The sequence below is a fragment of the Ammospiza caudacuta genome, chromosome 25, assembly GCF_027887145.1.
Source record: "Ammospiza caudacuta isolate bAmmCau1 chromosome 25, bAmmCau1.pri, whole genome shotgun sequence".
Lineage (NCBI taxonomy): Eukaryota > Metazoa > Chordata > Aves > Passeriformes > Passerellidae > Ammospiza > Ammospiza caudacuta.
Genome location: NC_080617.1, coordinates 3374804 through 3395147, shown reverse-complemented (window position 1 = coordinate 3395147; position 20344 = coordinate 3374804). Strand labels below are relative to the sequence as shown.

General features: G+C 42.6%; 1 protein-coding gene across 2 annotated transcripts in view; it reads left to right on the top strand.

The window, feature by feature from the left end:
• Positions 1-20344, top strand: part of EYA3 (EYA transcriptional coactivator and phosphatase 3) — a 42494-nt gene that overhangs the window by 9227 nt on the left and 12923 nt on the right. The window contains exons 2-8 of one of the 2 annotated variants that reach the window (XM_058819616.1): positions 1316-1413; positions 3276-3319; positions 5312-5391; positions 8164-8230; positions 8991-9133; positions 13606-13743; positions 18984-19066. In XM_058819616.1, coding sequence (XP_058675599.1) covers positions 1381-1413; positions 3276-3319; positions 5312-5391; positions 8164-8230; positions 8991-9133; positions 13606-13743; positions 18984-19066 — 588 coding nt within the window. In that variant the 5' untranslated portion in view covers positions 1316-1380. The remainder of the gene's footprint in view (positions 1-1315; positions 1414-3275; positions 3320-5311; positions 5392-8163; positions 8231-8990; positions 9134-13605; positions 13744-18983; positions 19067-20344) is intronic. The other variant, XM_058819617.1, reaches the window with a different exon arrangement.

The following is a 20344-nucleotide window of genomic DNA, read 5'->3' as shown; positions in this document are numbered from 1 at the left end:
AATCCTGCCACATAAAACACACCGTGGCACGTAAGACCTGCCCTGAAATGAGGGAGAAACCTTTTGTGTTTTCGTGGTTAATGAATTATTGCAGGCTGCACACATCCCCGGGGCTGGCACGTGGGGCCGCGCTGTGGGCAGGCTGCACGTGCTGCCAGGTCAGTAGGTCTGGCAGGAACCAGGGAGGGGACACAGCCCTGGTTTTCAGGGCACCACAAAGTTGTTTTTGTAAACCAGTTCAGTCCCTCTGTGTGGGGGTAATCCCCTGGTTTGGAGGTGCCTGAATACTCTGGGCAGGAGGTGCCCGAATACTCCGGGCAGGGTGGGTGAGTAGAAGGTCCTGGAGGAAGGAGTGGTGTGTAAAAAAGCACTTTCACATTTCTGCAGAGGCAGGAATAGGTTGTACCTCAGCACAGAAAGTCTCTGGATTTAACTCCTCCAACCCACTAAGAGTTTTGCAGCGTTTTGTCTAATTTCTGCAGTCCCCTGCAGTTGTGCTCTGTGAGTGTGTGGCAGAGGAGGCAGCTCAGGGAAAGCTGCTCTGAAGAGGTTGGGGTTGGTTTAATAAAGAGGCTCCAAAATGAGCTGCAGAAAGAGCAAAAACACAGCTCATACTGCTTGTACACATCAGGTGAAGCCAGGAGGACACAGGCCTTTCTCTTTTGCCCAGCAAATTGCAAAAATTTATCAGGTTGTGAGAATATTATGCAAAATTTCTTTTTCATGATTTTAAGCCCCTGGAAAGCAGCAGCTTTTTGATGTATATAACATCTCTCTGCTAAGTGCTTCCAAAATAAAAATTCTTTTCTAAAATTTCATCAAACTTCTCTTTTTGAAAGGTGCAGCTGAAATAATGAACTTGCTTTGTGAATGTGGTGGGGAACAGCACTGTGTGTAAATGCATTTAGGTGTACAGTCTTGTCCTGATTTTTTTTTTGATTGTTATATAAATGTTCTAAATAAAAACAGGTTAGATTGAATCGTGCTGTTTACTGACCTAGTAGACCAGACTTGATCATTTAAACTGTCTTTAAAATCATGGTGCACGTGTCTGATTAGTGTGTGAGCTTCTGCAGTCAACGTGGTCTGAGCAAATGATGTAGAAATGTACCATGTGCATGAAAAATCTCTATCTAAAAAGCTTAAAGCTAAATCCCTTGTTTATGAAATCTTTCCATATATGAATTTTGTATTTTATTTGGGAGATGGCCCCATGAGTTTTAGGGGAGGAGTACATAACAATTAATATTCTCTGATAGCCTACATGATAAGCCCCCAAAAAGTACATAAAGCCATGAACACCTTTTCTCAACAGGGCTTGAAGACTGCTGAGGAACAAACAATTTGAATCATTTGAGCATTAAAATAATAGTAACACCCATGGAAGAGCCACAAGACTTACCCGAGCAACCAGTAAGTATATTTTAAAAAGGCTGAAAATGAAAATCTAAAACAAATTACTGATCTCACAATTTTGGTATACAGGTATTTTAACTAATATTGGAAAAGAAGGCTTAGACTTAGTGTATTTATCCAGAGGACAAAAGGCATTTTGTCATTCGTAAAATGTGCTGTACATTTAATTTACTATAATTATACAGGCAGTAGTAAGAAAGGAGTAGTTATAAGTTCTTGAACTTTATGATGTTACTATGCAAAAAGATTACTCAGAAAACCAGACTTACCTTAAGCCTGTTGTAGAGAAAATAAAATTCACTATTTTAGGGACAAATTCAGCATGCTGGGTATTAGACTGTATAGTGTTTAATTCTTTTTATGCTTGAGATCTTGAAAAGATCCTGTGATTCATTGTTTCCACAAGTGGAAGGCATTTTTAAATGACTGATGTAGCAGTAGGTTGGGGAGCATGTCTGAAGGTTAAAGTTGCTACATGTATGTGAAATATTTCCAACAGTCTTTGCATTATCAATAACTGATATTAACACAGCATGGAAGTGTTGGTGGAGATTTTTTAATACAGTATGAGATTAATTAAACTGTGTATCTAAAGCGTAGTAGCATAGGAATTAAGCAGAAATGTTTGTATTAACGTTCTGTTCCCAAAATAAACCTGGCACAAACTCAACAAGAAATTGCCAAGTTGTAATGGGAGTGATGCTTGTAATCTTGGATACCTTGTCAAATGCACACAGAAACAGAATAATGTGCTTGAGGGCACTTGGGTGTGTTTTAATTGAAAAGATTTTGATGCCTTTTTAATGTGAGAGTTTAATATTCTTCAGTTAAACTAGTTAGAAAATACATTGTAATGTAATTTATGCAATTTTATGACATAGGAACAATATCAAATGAATTAGAAATGTAAAATTATTCAGAACCTGGCTTGCCACAAGCTGCAGATGATGGGCTTCAGTAATATCCACAAAATGTGAAACTAAGCAGCAAAACCATATAGTTTATACTCCAGCTATTTAAAGATGAATTGCCTGTATTATAAAAGGAAATCTCTCTAAATACATCCTAATATAATGAAAACTGTCTTTATCCTTTAGGGCATGAGAGAGAGGGTGCAGCTAATTTTCGGTGGTGTGTCCTTTAAACAGATTCTGCTGTAATATTCAGCTAAAGATTTTCTTGGTAATTTCTTTTTAGAATACCAGTGATACCAGTCAGTCATTCTGTGACAGATTATGAGACTAAATGGATCCTAATGAATGAGTGAGGCAGTCATGGCATGTTCTTGCAGGAGAAACTCACCCTGGCATCCTTCTGAGAGCTTCACAGTAATGCTTGTAGCCTGCAGAAACCAAATTTGTGTTCAGGCCAGTGCTGTCAGTGGTGTAATAGCCTGTACAGGAACAGGATCCAGCTGGCACCTCCAAAATGAGAAAAAGTGCTGTATTGCTTTTAGTCAGGAGTCAAAACTCCTAATTTGTTACAGAAAAAGAATTCATGTTCCTATCTCTATGCAATATTAAAATATAGGGGGGAAAGAGCAAAGTTTGTGCTGAACCTGTGCAGAATAAGATTTTCTTAAAATTTATGACTTGTTTTATTCAATTTCCACAAAATTTCCCTTACCAGCCATTTTTGTGGCTTTATATCTCAGCACCTGTAACTAACATGAGTAGTTATTCAGTAACTCTGCTATACAAATCCAGTGTTAGCCCTTGTTTTCTAATTAGGAAAAAGCTTGTTTTGAGATGAAGAGCCCATGGTTACACTGGTAAGTTCTGGGGTGCAGGACATTTAACCACCACTGTGAAGCCTCCAGCCTGTGTTAGTTGTAGCTCTGAACATTTTTGTCTTTGCAGGTGAAAAAAGCCAAGATGCAGGAATCCAGAGACCAGAGCCTGAGGTATGGGGTTTTAAATTTGATTTTAGTGTGGAACAGTTCTTTATGGTCTTTCACAATTATAAAACTTTCATTTTAGAAATTTGCCTCTTGATTTTTTTACAGAGGTATGGAAAATAAAGTTGTATTTGGATTTGGTATAATTTTGATTAAGTTCCCAATAAAAAATAATTAACTAGCCTTGTGGTATAAAGGTTTTATAAATGTGGTCACAAAGAGAATGGCATCATCACATCTGTCTTTCACAGAATGAGACTGAAATAACATGCATTTAATTTGATGAGACTCAGGATATTTTAGTAATATCTGTACTACTATTCTTAGTGAAACTCTGTGGATAACTGCTTTGAGAAATGAAACTCTTGAACTGTAGCCTCTCCTATTTAAAGCTCTTGTGTGATAGTACTTTTAGCCTCAGTAGATGCTTTTTGATGGGTATTGTATTTAGGAATTAACTATTATTATTATTACTACTTAGAATAGTTATATTAGGATTGATTCTGCTTCTCTGAGTAGCAGCAAATTCAGTGAGCAAAGATTTCATTTTGGAGTCTCTACCATTCCAGTAAGAGCCAGGAAGAAACATCATTTCTGCAGGAGTGGTCATGTTCTGTATTCTCAAAATCAGAATTTTGATCTCATCACACCAGCTCCCTTTCTGGCCCATCCAAGTCAGAGAAATCAGATCCTAGGGAGGGTTTTCCCTCTCTTGGGAAACCAGAGGTCTGAGCATGTTGGGGGGATCTCCCTTCTCCCTCTGTGTCACCCTGCTTCAGCACACCCACACCTTCCCTATGGGCACAGGGAGCTCAAGATTTGAGTGTAAACATCCTTGGATTTTAAAATTGTGGACATCCAGTAATTAAAAACAGAAGAGGGGTCTGGGATAAAGTTGCATTTCTAACTTGATTACATATTCTGTTTAAATAATCTGTCCATATTTTTATAAAGCTATACATGATTTTAAGTTTGACCAATGGATTAGTTTAAAAGAACTTATTGAACCTGTTTCTCCCTTTTCTCTGCACTGCAGGAGGGGAAGGAGGGAGAAAAAATCAGTTTAGTTGAGCCCAGAAAGCAGGTATGGGTGGAGAAAGGTGTTGCAAGATTTGGATTTATTTCTCATACAGCCTCCTGATCCCTATGTAGCCCAGCTCACACACTTTAGGCTCTTCCTGAGAATTTAATTTGCTCATCCAACACAAAATTGTGCAGTTGTTTTTTTGTTGGGATGCTGAATGGAGTCAGGTGATGGAGGGAGGCAGAGAGCACCTTGCTTGGTGCACACCTGAGCTACAAGGTGCATTTCCTTTGGCTCCTTCACCTTGAGAAACTGCAATTTCAAAATATCACAACAGCACACAGATGGCTCAAAACCTCATAAAAATCCGTGTTGCAGAGCTAGCAATAATAAAACTAAAGCCTGGAAGGCAATAATCAAGGAAGAAACAGTTTCATTCAGAAATTATCTGTACTTCCTACTCTGTACGTGAACAAAGCAACATCAACATGGAACTGAAACAATGTGAGACAAATCCAGAGTAATCCAGCAACCTGCAAATATTTAAGTGCAGAAGTGACCCCCAGTTGAAGGATGTTTCAGCACTGCTCCTCAGGGACAAATGCAGCAGTGGGGCAATGGCCATGGCAGGGAGCTGTGACAGCAGGGTCACACAGCGCTGCTGGCAGCTCCTCCTTGGCTGCTGCAGCCTGGGGACATGGAATAGAGATGCCAAGAGGTGTTTCTCACAGAAACCACCCTGCAGTCCCCCCTCTAACAAACCCCTCCACTCAAACCCCATAGTTTGAGGTCTGATTCCAGTTGCAGATCTCTCTCTCTCAGAATCTCTGCCTGAAATAGCAAAGAGCACAGGGCTGGGTTTTGTGAAGAGTTAGTTTGCCTTGGTCAGAAGGGTTGAACCCAGGGGTTATGATGGCCAAGGATGTTAATTTTAGATTCATAATGCTAACACTGAACCTTTGTTGTCCTGGCAGTCATGTGAGCAGCACAGAAGTCAGTGAGCAGAAAACTGAATCTTCAAACCTTGGTTCAAACCTTCCCATGTCTAGTGAGAGTGAGTATCTGGAGTTCTCCCATTGTCTTTCCTCATGTCTTTCCCTGGTACCATGCTCCATCCACCACAAGCTTTGTCTCCTCCTTGTAATCCTTAGCCTGCTCTCACTATCAGTTGTAAAGTGAACATTTGCTGTGGTGTTTACGAAGTGTTAATGCCTGATGGTAAGGAAATATCTGTTTCTAACAAATATTTTTCTGTCCCTGCCCCTCAGCTGGCTGTTGGGTGCTTTTGAGCACTGCTGTGTCTTATCTGCCTTAGACATGATTCTTCTTGAGGGTTGAGTCCATATCAGTTGTAATGCCTGTTGTAAACATGTTTTATAAATCATTATCTCTACACAGCTGGTTGGGCCCTTTGTAGCAATATGCCACACACCTCATCTTAGACTCTGAATTGTATTGAATGTCTGCAGAAAGCTCTTAGGAGATAAGCAGAGAGGAAACAGGCAGGGAATACAAAGGTTGCATACTAAGTGAAAAGTGGAGTCTTGGAAAAAGAGGGTTGGAAGTTATTAGGAAAGTCAGATTCCTCTGTGGAATACCTTTGACTGCCAATACATATTTTGAAGTCTAAGCCAGCTCATCTTAGCTGAAAGTGTGTAAGGTGTAACTTCCCACTGTAATTGATTTAATCATTGCTATTTTAATCAATCCTGTGGTGTTGCAGGAGTTACGAGAAATTTCATCCTGCAAAACCTGCTGCTTAACTGGATAAGCCATTTACAAATCCTAGAAATTGCACGCAATTTATAGTGGGATTTTTTGGTTTTTTACACCATTGCCTAATTCTTTGTATGCAGTTTAATAAATACAAATTCTAGAAATATCATTACTACATAACTATTCAGATGGATATTGACTTTCTTAAAAAAAAACCCTACAAATCCTCAACATGTGGGAACTGACAAGTGTTAGAGGAAAGCCTTGAGGTCCAAAAGTTCCCAGTTTGTGTTTCCTGTTGTATCCTTGAGCTACATGGGCTCACACTGTGAGCAAATGCAAACACTGAGGAGCAGAGGAAGGTGATTCATGGATCATTTGGGAGGTTCAGCACATGTGGTTGGTGGTTTGTACTTCTCAGCTGCTTGTGTTCAGATCACACAAAGAGAAGGTTTTTGAGGTGGCAGAATGCACATTGGGGTTAGAGCTGCTTGTGGCAGTGTCTTGCTTTCCTCAGTGTAACTCAGGAGAGTTTACTAGGTGGTCATACAGGAGCAATAATGCAGGTCCAATATGGAAATCCCAACTTTTTTGAGCACATTATTGGGGCAGAAGATGCTGTTGTCCATGACCCTGTTTTGGAGGCTGTTATTGAGTCACTCCAGAGGGAAAATGTGCTCTCTTGTGGTAGGTATGGAGGAGCAGGGCACCTGGGGTTACACAGTTAGCCTGGATTAGCTCCTGGGCAAGCCTGGGTGCTTTGCTTTCAGAGGGGAATCAGCTGGATCCACAGCAGTGCAGCTGTGTTTGCTGAGGGTTTGGGTAGGGTGCTTGTAGATCTGAGCTGATAAACCCATGTGCTTGCAGATGCAGCCACAGCACTTGCTGCACTGGGATGGTGCCAGAGAGGCTGCAGGGGCCAAATTCTGTGCTGGGCTCCTGCCAGAGAGCCTACAGGGGCCAAAATCTGTGCTGGGCTCCTACCACAGAGGCTACAGGGGCCAAATTCTGTGCTGGGCTCCTGCCTGAGAGCCTACAGGGGCCAAATTCTGTGCTGGGCTCCTGCCTGAGAGCCTACAGGGGCCAAATTCTGTGCTGGGCTCCTGCCTGAGATGCTGCAGGGGCCAAATTCTGTGCTGGGCTCCTACCACAGAGGCTACTGGGGCCAAATTCTGTGCTGGGCTCCTACCAGAGATGCTGCACAGGGACAAATTCTGTGCTGGGCTCCTGCCTGAGATGCTGCACAGGGACAAATTCTGTGCTGGGCTCCTGCCCATCATTGCTTTCTGATGGACAGCTGAGTATTTAATCAGCTGATGTGATCCAAGGGTGTTTACTGGCTCTTGGATGAAGCCATAGGAGCCCAAGCCCCCATCTCCAGCCCAGCCTGGAGTGCTGTAAAACAGAGTAATCTCACACAAGGTGAACCAGAGCTGTGCTGACTGAGAACATCTGAAATATTTCCTCTCTGGGTTGCCAGCTGAGCCACTGTCTTACCAGCTTCAGAGTGCAATTGCTGTGGATTTATTGAAGCAGAAAAATCTGGTTAAATGTAAGTGCCAGCTTATTTTAGAGGCATCTCTGAGCCTTGTGCACTGCAGCTGTGCTTCCCTGGATATTTGTGATTAAGTTCATTGAGCTGGAGCTGTTCCTTTTTGCAGGAAAGACTCTTCTCTGTCCATGCATGGCTCCAGCATACCTAGGGGAAGAGGAAAGCTGGACAAAACAGATGTTTGGTCTCTGCTCCAGGACACAGAAATGTTACACTTGGTGCAGATGAAGCCCCTTTGACAAATATGCAGGATTTTGGGGAGGACTGAAATCAAAGGTTTTTTTATGACAGTTGCAAAAAATTATGGTATGAGCTGATAAAGAGAAAGAGGGAGGAATAGTGTGACTGACTGATCTACCTGCTGTGAGCTGGCAAAACATTTTTGTGCCAGCTTAACAGTGTTTTTTTGAGAATTTGCTTTGAAACAGATATTCAAGGCACTGAAACTCTTTGTAAATACAGTGTGTTGACTAAAATGTACCATGAGTATTGATATTTGTCTTTATTTGTTGGGTTTTGAAAGCACCTCTGTAATTACACAAACTATTTGTTTTTCAGTTATGACATGCACTGATTATATCCCAAGGTCATCAAGTGATTATACCTCACAAATGTATTCTGCAAAGTAAGTCAAGAAATTGTTACTGAGTTCTGTAATTCTTCTCTCTGAAGTATTTTTTTGTATCTTTATGCATTTCTCTAGTGCAGTAAATCCCACAACTGGCAGCAGATACTCATTGCTGAAGACACTGAATTTACAGAATTCACCCTTTAGCTTTAGTGACTGTTTTAAAAACAATAAATGGAAGCCCCACAAAGATAAATTAAGCCCTTCAAGTAATCAACATTATAATCTTGGTGAATAATGCACATGATATTTGTCAAATAAACAAATTGAAAATAAATAAATATAAGGGGAATATGAAATTTTCTCATCATTCACTGTGTTTAGGGATCTTTGTAGTTCTTCCTGTTGGAGCAGGATGGGCTTTAACCCCTGCTGCTTGTTTTTGTGTAGTTTCTGTGTGTGTCCCCCTGGTTCTTGCAGGTGCTGCTGGATTACAGCAGCTTCAGGGTGGCATGATTAGTGGGACTGACCACTCATGTCTGTTGGAATGGGGATGTGTCCCTCCCAGCCCACCCTGCCCTCCCAGTCCTGGATCTCTGGCACTGTGGAAGAGGGATTTTCCCTGCTGTCACTGCAGGCAGCATCTGCAAACTCGGGAGCCTGCCTTGGGAAGCTCAAGGAGCTTGTTGCACTGACGTGTCAGTCTGAGTGATTTCTCCTTTCTGGAGCAATTATTGAATGTGTCTTCTGGTTTGAAGGCTGAAAGCTACATAATGTAACCAGTTCTTTCTGACTTTTGTTCTCTCTTTTCCCCAAGGCCATATGCACATATCCTCTCTGTACCAGTGTCAGAAACAATGAGCCCTTACCCTGCTCAGCCTCAGTACCAAGCACTACAGCAGTCCCAGCCCTACACCATCTACCCCCAGACCACCCAGACCTATGGACTACCTCCTTTCGGTAAAAAGTCACTTCTCAAAGATTTCTCTGTGCCTGCAATTGCTGTTTTATGTCTCAGTAAAAAGCCAATGTTAAGCTTAACCAGGTGTGTTGAAGAGAAGAGTTTGTAGGAGAGCACATAGCTTAAATTGTAGGTGGGTACTGATCTCTTGATGGGGCTTCAACTTCAAAAATAAGATTTTTTACAAAGCTGTTACTTTGGATCTCCCCCTGAAGTTTGCCATATGATTCTTGGTTTGGGATAATAATTGTCTCTAGTTGTGGTATAGCTGTGTTTGTGCAGTTTCCTTCTTAGTGAAATGACACAACACCCCATACTACAACTCCTTTTTCTTCTCCTTCCTTCTCCTTCCTTCTCCTTCCTTCTCCTTCTTTCTCCTTCCTTCTCCTTCCTTCTCCTTCCTTCTCCTTCCTTCTCCTTCCTTCTCCTTCCTTCTCCTTTCTTCTCCTTTCTTCTCCTTTCTTCTCCTTTCTTCTCCTTTCTTCTCCTTCCTTCTCCTTCCTTCTCCTTCCTTCTCCTTCCTTCTCCTTCCTTCTCCTTCCTTCTCCTTCCTTCTCCTTCCTTCTCCTTCCTTCTCCTTCCTTCTCCTTCCTTCTCCTTCCTTCTCCTTCCTTCTCCTTCCTTCTCCTTTCTTCTCCTTTCTTCTCCTTTCTTCTCCTTCCTTCTCCTTTCTTCTCCTTCCTTCTCCTTTCTTCTCCTTCTCCTTCCTTCTCCTTCCTTCTCCTTCCTTCTCCTTCCTTTGTTGTTATCCACAATTAAGACATTTTAATTTCATCTTTCACCAAATGAGAGCTCATGCTAAAATGTCTCCAAGTTTACTAGGCAAATAATTTCCTTAATTTGCTCTAATAACTGAGCCCTTTTAGTAACTATTCCAGTCTCTGCAAATGCAGCTCCCAAAGAATGGAAGGGAGCAGAGGCTGTTTTATCCCTTAGCAGGGAACACTGGTGAGAGGGGGGAGCATCACAGCACCATGCAGGGAACTGGGGGAGCCCCCTGTGGCAGTGCTGGGGTCACCACCCCTTGCAGAGGACATGGTGGTGTTGGATTTATGGCTGGACTTGATGATCCTAAAGGTCTTTTCCAATTTTTACCGGTCTGTGATTCTAAATATGTCTCAGAGGCTTGTGGTTGTACTGCACAATATGCACTGAGCCTCTTGCAGATTTATCTGTAATGCTAAAATCTTGGTACCTTGATGTGTGTAAACATGAATTTTTCTTTAGTTAAAGAATTAGATGTCTTTGAATAAAAACAGCATTTCTGGCTTTTGTTAGCTGCTGACAAAACACGGGCTTTTGTAAAGGTTACAAAACAATTGATTTGTCATTATAGATTTGAAAGATGGTGTAGGAAAGATAATAAATCCAGACTTGGCTTTGTTAAACACAAGTTAAATTGCTAATACTGTAATTACTGATGGTTGCTGGAACATACTCCTCCTCACTGGGTGCCTGCACTTTGGTTTCAGTGCCTTGTTGCACTGGTTTTTGCTGTTTTTTGAGTGCCTGATGGTTTCCTTGGCTTCATTTATTTGGTGTTTTTTGATTGTGTGTTGTGCATGGTGCACTGAGGCTGCCTTGTGTGCTGTTGTGTGTTTTAATGTGTCACATGTTGGTGTTTTTAAAGACAAATATTTGTAAATATGTGGAGTGCTCCAGTGAAGTTGTTTAAAACAGTGGTTTAGACTTCTAGAATTCTGAAAGGAGGGAGGGAAGGTGTAGGGGTTTTGTTAGAGTATTGTGTGTGATGTTTTGCTGGTTGCAGTAGTGGTGGCTGTATTTGGGGGGAGTGTTCATTTTTTAAAATCCAAATGCTCTGGAGTGCAGGGGTACTCAGCTGCTTTAATATCCTACTCTAAATGTAACACTAGAAATTCTTCTGAACACCTGGAAGGAGATCTGCATTTTCTATTGATTTCAAAGGAGCTTTCATCTGTAAAATATCCAAAATGTCATCAGTTACTGAAATGTCTGGTGTTGATTTTAGGTCTGTTGTTAAACACCTGAATTTTTAGTGTTAGGAAGATGTTAAAAGTCATTTCCAGTAATGGAAATCATAGTGGAGTGGTACCTGCTGGGTCATGCTGAGAAGATGGACCTTGCACAGTGTGATGGAGAGGTAGAAGGTAGAGTATTGAACATGCATACTGCAGAGGGAATTCTGGAAATTCTGCTCACAAAATCTCCAGTGAGCAAGTGAGGGCCAACAACTTGGATTTACCAGCACCAGAGGCTTTTACAGAGCTTGGTGTGTCTTTCTACCTTGTATTTGTTTCTATGCCAGAAAGAAGGCACCAAGGCTTCTCTAAGTGGGACAAACCAGCATGAAATTCAGGCAAGCTGGCAAACACCAGCACAGTCTGGAGGTGGCTAAAGTCAGGATTCTCTTTTAGAGAAGGGATGACCTGTGCTCTTGCTGATTTGTCACCTCTCTTGGTGCTCAGTGCATTGTTCTGCATGGGATGCCCCTGTGGCCTGGAGAGATTTTATTAAAGAAACATTAAAATAAGAGTGGTGACATCCAGGCTGCACAGCTGCAAGCTGGTATTAGAAGCACCATGGATGTGATGGTTTACATTAACTCAAGAAAAACCTACAAGTGCTGGGATGTCTTGTGTGGGGCCTTTCCATGTCTGTAGATGTGTGCTGGGACATTCTGTGACACACAGTGCTGCCCCTGGACATGGAAGAGTCTCATTCCTCCTCTCACAGCTTCTCCTCCATCATCCTTGAGGCTCTGCTAGTTTATCATGCTGTCCTGCAGGACATTTGCCACCAGCCCAGGAGTGTGCCTGGGTGTAGAAAATATAAAAGACATGTCTGTAACAGCAAGACAGGGAAGGCAGGGGCTAAAGATGCCTCAGCCCATTTCCTGAATCCCCCAGCCAGCACTGCCAGCACCTCTGTGTGTGTCTGCCCTGCTGCCACTCCCTGGGTGGGTTTGTGTTTCACTCTCAAGTTCTTTGGCACTTCTGCATGTTGTGTGACCATCACATTGTGCTGCTGACTGCTCCTTGTCCCTCTGTCTTGTGCCCTAAGGAGCTTCTGGTTCCTGTCCCCTGTGAGAACTGCTCAGCCATTTGGGATGGTGGCACTGCCTTTCCAGGCTAAACAAACACAGCTACTCCCACTCTCCTTGGAGGATCCTTTTCACATATGTTTTGTTCTGGAGTTTCCACAGTCTTTCTTAAATCAGCCTTTCCTTTTTGTTTGCTAATTATTGAGGTTCTGGAGGCTTGAAACCTTAACAAAGACACAACTTGAGAGTCAAAGAGTCAAACCCTGTGGTGACTGTGCAGAGGGGAGTGATTGAAGTTGACTGATCGGTGTCAGTTTGGGATCAGATATGTAAATAAATCAAAGGGCCATTGCAGAATTTAATTCTGACAAAGCTGCAGCATGGAGTGACCTCCTGGAGCTGCTGCTCATGTCCAGCTTGATGGAGTCTCTCCCATGTCATGTAGGTAAGAAACTGGAGCTCACAGCCCATGGCTCAGTCCTGCTGGAGTGGGTGAAGGGCTGCAGGTGGCTTCTGTAGCCTTGGTACTGTTTTCAGGCTGTTTAAAAAGGAGGGTGCTCTTTCTGATGGCCCTGACCTCTGTCTAGCTCCAAACCTCCTTTGTCCCTCTGCTTTGCACACTCCTGCTTGTTTGTAAGTAGATTCTCTCAAAATATTTCTGCTTCCTAACCAGGGCCAGGGAGAACTGTCTTTGACTTTGGCTGTAGATTTGGAGACACTCAAATGAAAGCCTGAAGAACCATGAAGAGCAAGGTCTGAGCTGAGCAGCCTCAGTTGGGCACTGTTGGCACCCATCAGTGCAGAGACCTCACCTTACACAGCACCCAAGCTGAGCCACATGCTTGGTGTGCCCTGTGCACATAATTGCAGTCACTCTGCTCTCTGTGCTGTGCCCAGGGTTCTTACAAAAGCATTCCCAAACAACAGGAAGTCTGGAAGAAACATTCAGATTTTAAATTAATTTTTTAGCTCTATATTTGTTGTTGTCAGTCTAGGAAAATTACTGACTTGTGGCTTGGTTTAAAATATTCATCCCAAAGCCCAGTGAAGTAGTGGAGTTGAGCTTGGCCTTCACAGATCCCAGCTTTGGCCTCTCTGTCACAGCTGGTGTCCCTTGCAGTGCTGTGCAGCTCAGCACAAAGTCACAGCCAGTGGCAGGTCCTTTATCTGCATGGGCACTGAATCTCAGTGACACAAACAGATTTTAGTTAAAAGCTTTGCAAATTAATCTCCTTGGTGCTTTTAATTTTCTCTTTTTCAGCCATTTTGTCACCAGCTCTAATCCCTGCACAGCCTGACAGTCAGTGCTTACTATTGCCAAAATTAAACATTTTCCATGTGTCATTTGTTACTTGCTTTTGTGATGAGCAACAATCTTAATCTGAGGTAGGAGCATGCTGTTTGGTCCCAGCATATTTGTTTGTAACTGGTCCAATTTATCTGATTCAGGTGCACTGTGGCCAGGTATGAAACCTGAAAGTGGTTTAATTCAGACTCCATCTACAAGTCAGCACAGTGTTCTTACCTGCACTACAGGGTTAACCACAAGCCAGCCCAGCCCAGCACATTATTCTTATTCCATTGAAGGTAACTTGGCATGGTTTTTATCTGCATCTCTCTCCACCTAACTGAGTCCAGATACCAAACTAGAGAGGCCTGCACGCTTGTCCTTGGTTTGTGCATGCTTCTGGATGCTTTGCCTCTTTTCTCTTTGTACCTGTGTGTTTGTGGGGTTGTGTTTGCTCCCCCCTGTGTGTGCACCAGGCTGGCTCGTTGGTGCCATGCTGCTGGGCTGAACAGGGTGAAGAGCAGATGGGAAGGGGAAAGAGACTCCATGTTGTGTTCCTGCATGCTTTATTGGGAGTGCTCTTGCATTTCTCTTTGTTTGTGGTCTTTAGATTGATGGCAGGAAATGTGCTGACTGCAGTGAGATTTTTAAACATTTGTTTTTAATTCCTTCTGGAGGTAGATGGCTCTGGAATGTCACAGACACAGGTTGGTAGATCTGCTAGGAAGTGAATTTCTCAGTACAGAACTACCAGTCAAATATTATAATTGCTGGAATTGCCACATCTAAGAAGGCAGGTGCTGAATTTCACCAGCTTCCACAGCAGTTTTTAGGAGTGAATGTGCCAGATAGCTGAATAATGGAATATTGTTGCTTATGGCACACATCTACAAATTGATACCTCTTCTTTAGGCTGGAATTTGCCATTTATGTATAGAACTACCATTAAAATGTTATAATTGCTGCAAGTGCCACATCTAAGAAGGCAGGTGCTGAATTTCATCAGCTTCCACAGCAGTGAATGTGCCAGATAACTGAATAATGGGATATTGTTGCTTATGACACATATCTACAAATTGATACTTCTTCTTTAGGCTGGAATTTGCCATTTATGTTTTGGTGACAAATGATGAAAATTTGTCTCTTTCTCTGGAAATTTTATAAAGCATTTCAGGAATTTGTAATCTATGCCTTGTGGAATATTTTCACAAAAAATTCAGGGACTTGAGGAAGTTTTTAGTTCAGCTTCCTGCTCAAAGAGTAGTTGATACAGAATTCAGAATCAGATTTCTCAGAGCTTTATCTAGTTACATCTCCAAAACCTCCAATGTTGGAAATTTTGCCAGTTCCAGAATCTGACTCATGATGATGATTTTTTTTTTTTTATTTTGTTGACTCAGAGCTTTCACTTTTCCATGTTCTGACCATTTCTCTCCTGCTGCTGCTGCTGCACACCTGCAAAAAGAGCTTGTGTCTGTCCTCTCACTAATGTCCCTGCAGGTACCAGCAGGCTGCATCAGGTCCCCAAAGCCACCTCCTCTCCTGGCTGGACAGTCCCTGTCCCCTGAAATGCCCCTTGCAGGGCACATTCTCCAGATCCCTGGCTGGTTTGGTGTCTCTTTAGCAGACCTACTGAATTTTATCAACATGTTTCTTGTGCTTGAAGGGCCAAACTGAATGCCACAACCAGATGTGGTCTCATGAGAGCCAAGAAAAGGAGGATAATTGTTAAAATCAGCAGTGAATGGGTTTTAGCATGTCTCTCACAGAGGAAAGTTGTGGGTGTGTCATGGTCCTTGCACAGCTTGCATTATTGAGGCAGTCAATGGCCAGGTGTAGTATTTATCCTTAATTTATTTTTCTCATGCATAACTGCATTCATGAATTGTTTGCTGCAATTAACTGATCATTTTTTTGAGTGCACACGGGCTCCAGAAGCAGCAGGACCAGAGTTTTATTCATTGATTGAGGGAAAACAACTTTGTGCATCTTGAGCAAACCACTCTGGAATTCAGTGAGTTAAATAAAAGGAAAGCAATACTGGAAATACTCCCTTTTTTCCAGCATAACCCTCCTTCCCCCAACAGAATGATTCACTGATTCTCACAGACCAGCTGGAGTTGCCAGGGCTCAGGGATGGTGCTACACAAGATTTCCCAGTGATGTCCCATGAAGGGCTGGTGGATCCCTGGGGGTGCTGAGGGGACAGACCCATGCCAGGCCTCGCTCTGTAGAATTATAAAATCACTGACTTGTTTGGGTGGAAGGGACCTTAAAGATGATCCCCTTCCAACCCCTCTGCCATGGCAGGGACACTTTCATTATCCCAGGCTGCTCCAAGCCCTGTCCAGCCTGGCCTTGGGCACTGCCAGGGATCCAGGGGCAGCCACAGCTGCTCTGGGCGTCCCCACAGCCAAGAATTCCTTCTCAATGTCCCATCTAACCCTGTCCTCTGGCAGTGGGAAGCCATTCCCCCTTTTCCTGTCACTCCATCCCTTGTCCAAAGTTCTCCAGCTCTCTCTGAGCCCCTCTGGATGCTGGAAGGGGCTCTCAGGTCTCCTGGAGTTTTCTCTTCTGCAAACTGCTCAACCCCAGCTTTGTCAGAGTTTTACACAGGAGAAGGATTTGAATCTGTGCTGCTGGGAGAATGTGTGATGTGAGAAATTTCCCTGCAGGCTGCTCTCTGAAAGTGTGCACAAGTCACCCCAAAGTGTGCAAAAGTCACTCCAATGGTGCAAATGCTGTTGCTTTTTGGAAAAACTTGTTGCAGACTTGCAGGAAACTTTTCCTTTTTCAAATTTGCTATATTTCCTTCTCAAGCAGCTCACCAAGGGTTCAGGCCAGTACAGGGGCTGGTGCCAGGGAGGTGTTGAAAGGATGGACAGAGTTGTTTCAATAGTAATCCCTGGGATATCTCAATAATAATCCCTGGAATATCTCTCTTTTCTCTCCACTCAAATCAGGGTGAGACACAGCTGTACAATGGTGCTGACCCACTGGAGGGGAATTTCAGTGCATGGTTCTGGCTTTGCCTCTTTGAAAATGATTGAAGCAAAGCAGATTGGGATTAGTAAGGTAGAGGCAGGGATGTAATGTCTGAGGATGAGGTCTGAAGTGAGGGATAAAGAAAGGAAAAAGTCATGGCATCTTTAATGCAGTACTTGTGTTTGCTGGTCTTTAAACTTCAGCCCTTGAGGTCATGTTTAGCAAATCTTTGCCAAATATTTTTGCATAGTTCTGACCCATTCACAGGTAAAATGAAGTGGCCCACAGTGCAGGAAGAATTGGTTCATCCATGTGGTGGGAACTGTTTGAAAAAAATCTGATATGAAGCAATATTTAGATACAGGATTATTAAAAAGACCTGTTGGAGGGAGACCAGAGTTAAAATAAACAATGAAGTCCATGTGAGGGAATGCCAAAGCTTTTTTCTCATTTCTTCACTTCTGTAATCAATCTGAGTGGAGAAGCAGCCTGTGCAGAGCATTACAGATAAGAATCACTTTCTGTTTCCTCTCCATAACAGTCTTGAGAGCAGTGGTGTAACAGTTTGTCTTCCAGAGAGTTGCTCTGCTCTGGCTGCAGGTTGGTTCACCAGGTCTTTTCTACAGAGCTGGGCTTCACAGGGATCTAGGAAGGAGCCTTTTTTTAAGGTGATACAGCCTTGATAGTTTCCATAATGTGTAATTAATTGGAAGGAGCTTTATTTGGAAACTGCTCCTGATTTTGAGCAGTTGTTCATGAGTGTTTGTGGCAGGTTCCTGGGCTCACACAACTGGGCTTCAATGCCTGTGGAGCTGCTGCAGGTCCTTGAGTGTCTTCACTGCCATTATTGCTGTTCAGTGCAGCAATTTTGCCTTTTTCTAAATGTTTCTGGGGCTGATTACTTCCCTTTGTTTCTGCTTCCACAGAGATGTCACTCTGTGACAATGTTCACCGGGGTGTTAGGATGAGGGAAGAGACGAGGATCTGACTCCATGTTTCAGAAGGCTGATTTATTATTTTATAATATAAATTATATTAAAACTATACTGAAAGGATAGAAGAAAGGATTTCATCAGAAGGCTGGCTAAGAATAGAAAAAAAAGGAATAACAAAGGTTTGTGTCTTGGACAGAGAGTCCGAGCCAGCTGACTGTGATTGGCCATTAATTAGAAACAACCACATGAGACCAATCACAGATGCACCTGTTGCATCCCACAGCAGCAGATAATCAATGTTTACATTTTGTTCCTGAGGCCTCCCAGCTTCTCAGGAGGAAAAAATCCCAAGGAAAGGATTTTTCATAAAATGTATCTGTGACATCACCCTTCATATTTCTCATCTCTTGTAAATCCTGTGTATTTCTACACATCTTTTCAGATCTGTTTCTTTTGTTTCCTTAACTTTTTTGAGGTGTATTTTGGATGCATTCCTCTTTCCTGGAGGCACCAGGTAGTATTGGTGCTTGCCATAGCACAACATACACTCATTAAGAGTTCATGGTGGGTCTGTTTTCCTGGGGGAGCAAGATTGACTCCTTCAGAAGTTTGAGTTCTTGGGGTGAATTTTGTGTGGTGGTGTTTGCAGAAAATAAGGGGTTTTCTCAGAGTCATGGTAAGGTAGGGATACTGTGAATTTCTGCAAGTCTATATAAGCATCTAAAAGTGATTTTTTGGTTTTATTTGTGTGCAGAGGAAGGTGGTTTAGAAAATAGTTCTTGGTGGCATCTGGTTTTGTACATTCTGGTTTTGTTCCTGCTGGTTTTATTATTTGTTGTTATTCTTGTGAGTCCAAAATCCCATGTTGGGGAATGTTTAATGGAGTGGCCCTGTGTCTGTAATCCCCCAAAAACTGCTAAACCATTGGTGTTCCCAAGTGCTGCTCTAGCAGCCTCTTCTGTGTTTTGAGAGAGCTGAATGCAGTGACACAAAGCTTAGGAAACATCTTCAAGTTGGTGCCAACAATTACACATCCCTAAGAACTCATCCTGTGAGCTGTTGACAGATTATTTCACAAAGTCACTTCCAAAAAGCATTTCTAGACACAGGGAGGTTGGGACAGATGCTCACTTTCTCCACCAGGAAACACTCTGTTTCTACTATATGAAACTTCTTACTGTTTCCTTAAATTTTAAATCTAATTAGACTAAAAATTATAAGTTTGATGCTTTTCTTTAAACAGAACTGATTTAAACAGATTCATGTCCTTTTTCTTGATCTAGTCTGGTTCATTTTCATCTGCTACTGATTGATCATCAGAATGGGACTGTTATCTTATCAAATATGTAAAACCTTTTTAATTCTACATCAATTGCTTAGCAACCATGGAGGGAAAAGGTTTTAGACCCATTGGAAAGGACTGGTTTTAAAGATGTACTTGCTCTTCTTTCCTGTAAACCCAACTGAAATGTGTCTGGTGTCAAAACACACCCCAGTCCTTTTCTGGGTGTTGGTAGCAGAGTGCTGCTTGCACATTTGCCTAGTAAGTATTTATTTCACAACTTCTCATTTCTTGTGCTTTTCTAGAATATTTAATGCAATAATTCTCAATTTTACAGCATCAACTACCAATGCCAGTCCAGTCTCTACATCCTCAACTGTTGTCAATATTTCCACATCAGCAGTAGCCAGCATCTCACAGGTAAAACCTCCTTGGTAAATTTATATGCACCATCTCATTTACCTTTGTTTAACAAGTTTATCAAAATTATCATGGAAATGTCACTTGTGGTACGGGAGCTGTGGGGCTCAGTGTGTAACTCAAATCACCAAATCACTCCTGCTGTCTCTTTGACCATGATGCTTCTCCCTTTGGCCTTTGCAACAAACTCACTCCATCTGTTCAGAGCTGTTGTCTCATCTGCAGATTGTGAGGTGAGTCCTAAAACTGAGATCTCTACAAGAGGGGTGGAGGGGAAGAACCAATTCAGCTGTTTTAAACCTGCAGGGAGGATTAGAGTTGGGTGTTTTCTTGACACCTTTGTTCTCAGCAAGAATAGGAAATGAAGTTGTACCGAAACAAGCCCAACCAGTAAAGTAGGGTGTGCATTCTGATGGTAGACTAGAACAAAGTGAGAATCCCTGCAAGCTAACAAAGACCATTTCTCCCTGCCTTTTTCCTCTGTGGGTGGTTAACAGCATTCTGAGCACTTGGTTGTACAGAGGAAGCCTTCAGTGTCCAGCTTTTCAGAAAGAGAATACAGGAAATGTGGAAAATGCAATGGATGCACAGAAATCCCTCTGTGCTTATGCTGTTGCTTTTTAAACATTAACTTGTTTGGAACTGTAAGGGAAAAAAAATATTTTCTTTTAGTATTTCAGATTAAGGTACCTGGTTCACAAACCCAGGCTGCTCTTCAGGGGAATCAGGAGAGGACTGTGATGACACATTTGCTTTTTTTACTGTCAGTAGCAGAAGGTGAAATCCTCAAGCACAGCCCCAGGTGCTGAGCAGTCTCATAAATGAATTAAGTACTTTTCATAAATGGATGCCTTCCAGCATGCAGAATTATTGCTTGATGAAGTCAGCACATGAGTAAGGGCCATTTATCCTGTAGTTGTGCCCTCAGCAAGGCCCAAGGTCACTTTCTGTCACTGTCAAATGCAAGACAAAACCACACATTCCAGAGCACAGAGTGCACTGATGTCTTGGCATCCACTCAACTCCCCTGTTACTGTCACTTCAGTCATTATGAATTAATTTTTGCAGCCACTGGAAGCAGAGGAATGGCCCTGTGATCACTGGTGTCCTCTGCAGGAGCCACTGGGCAGCCAGAGCTGTCAGCCCTTTTTGGGAATGTCTTCATATGCAGAATGAAACAGCATAAAGTCAGCCTGTGCTCTTGCTGGGATTTTTCTTGGACAGGATATTGTGGTGGAGTTCACAGGGGTCCCAGGATGAGGGAAGAGATGAGAATCT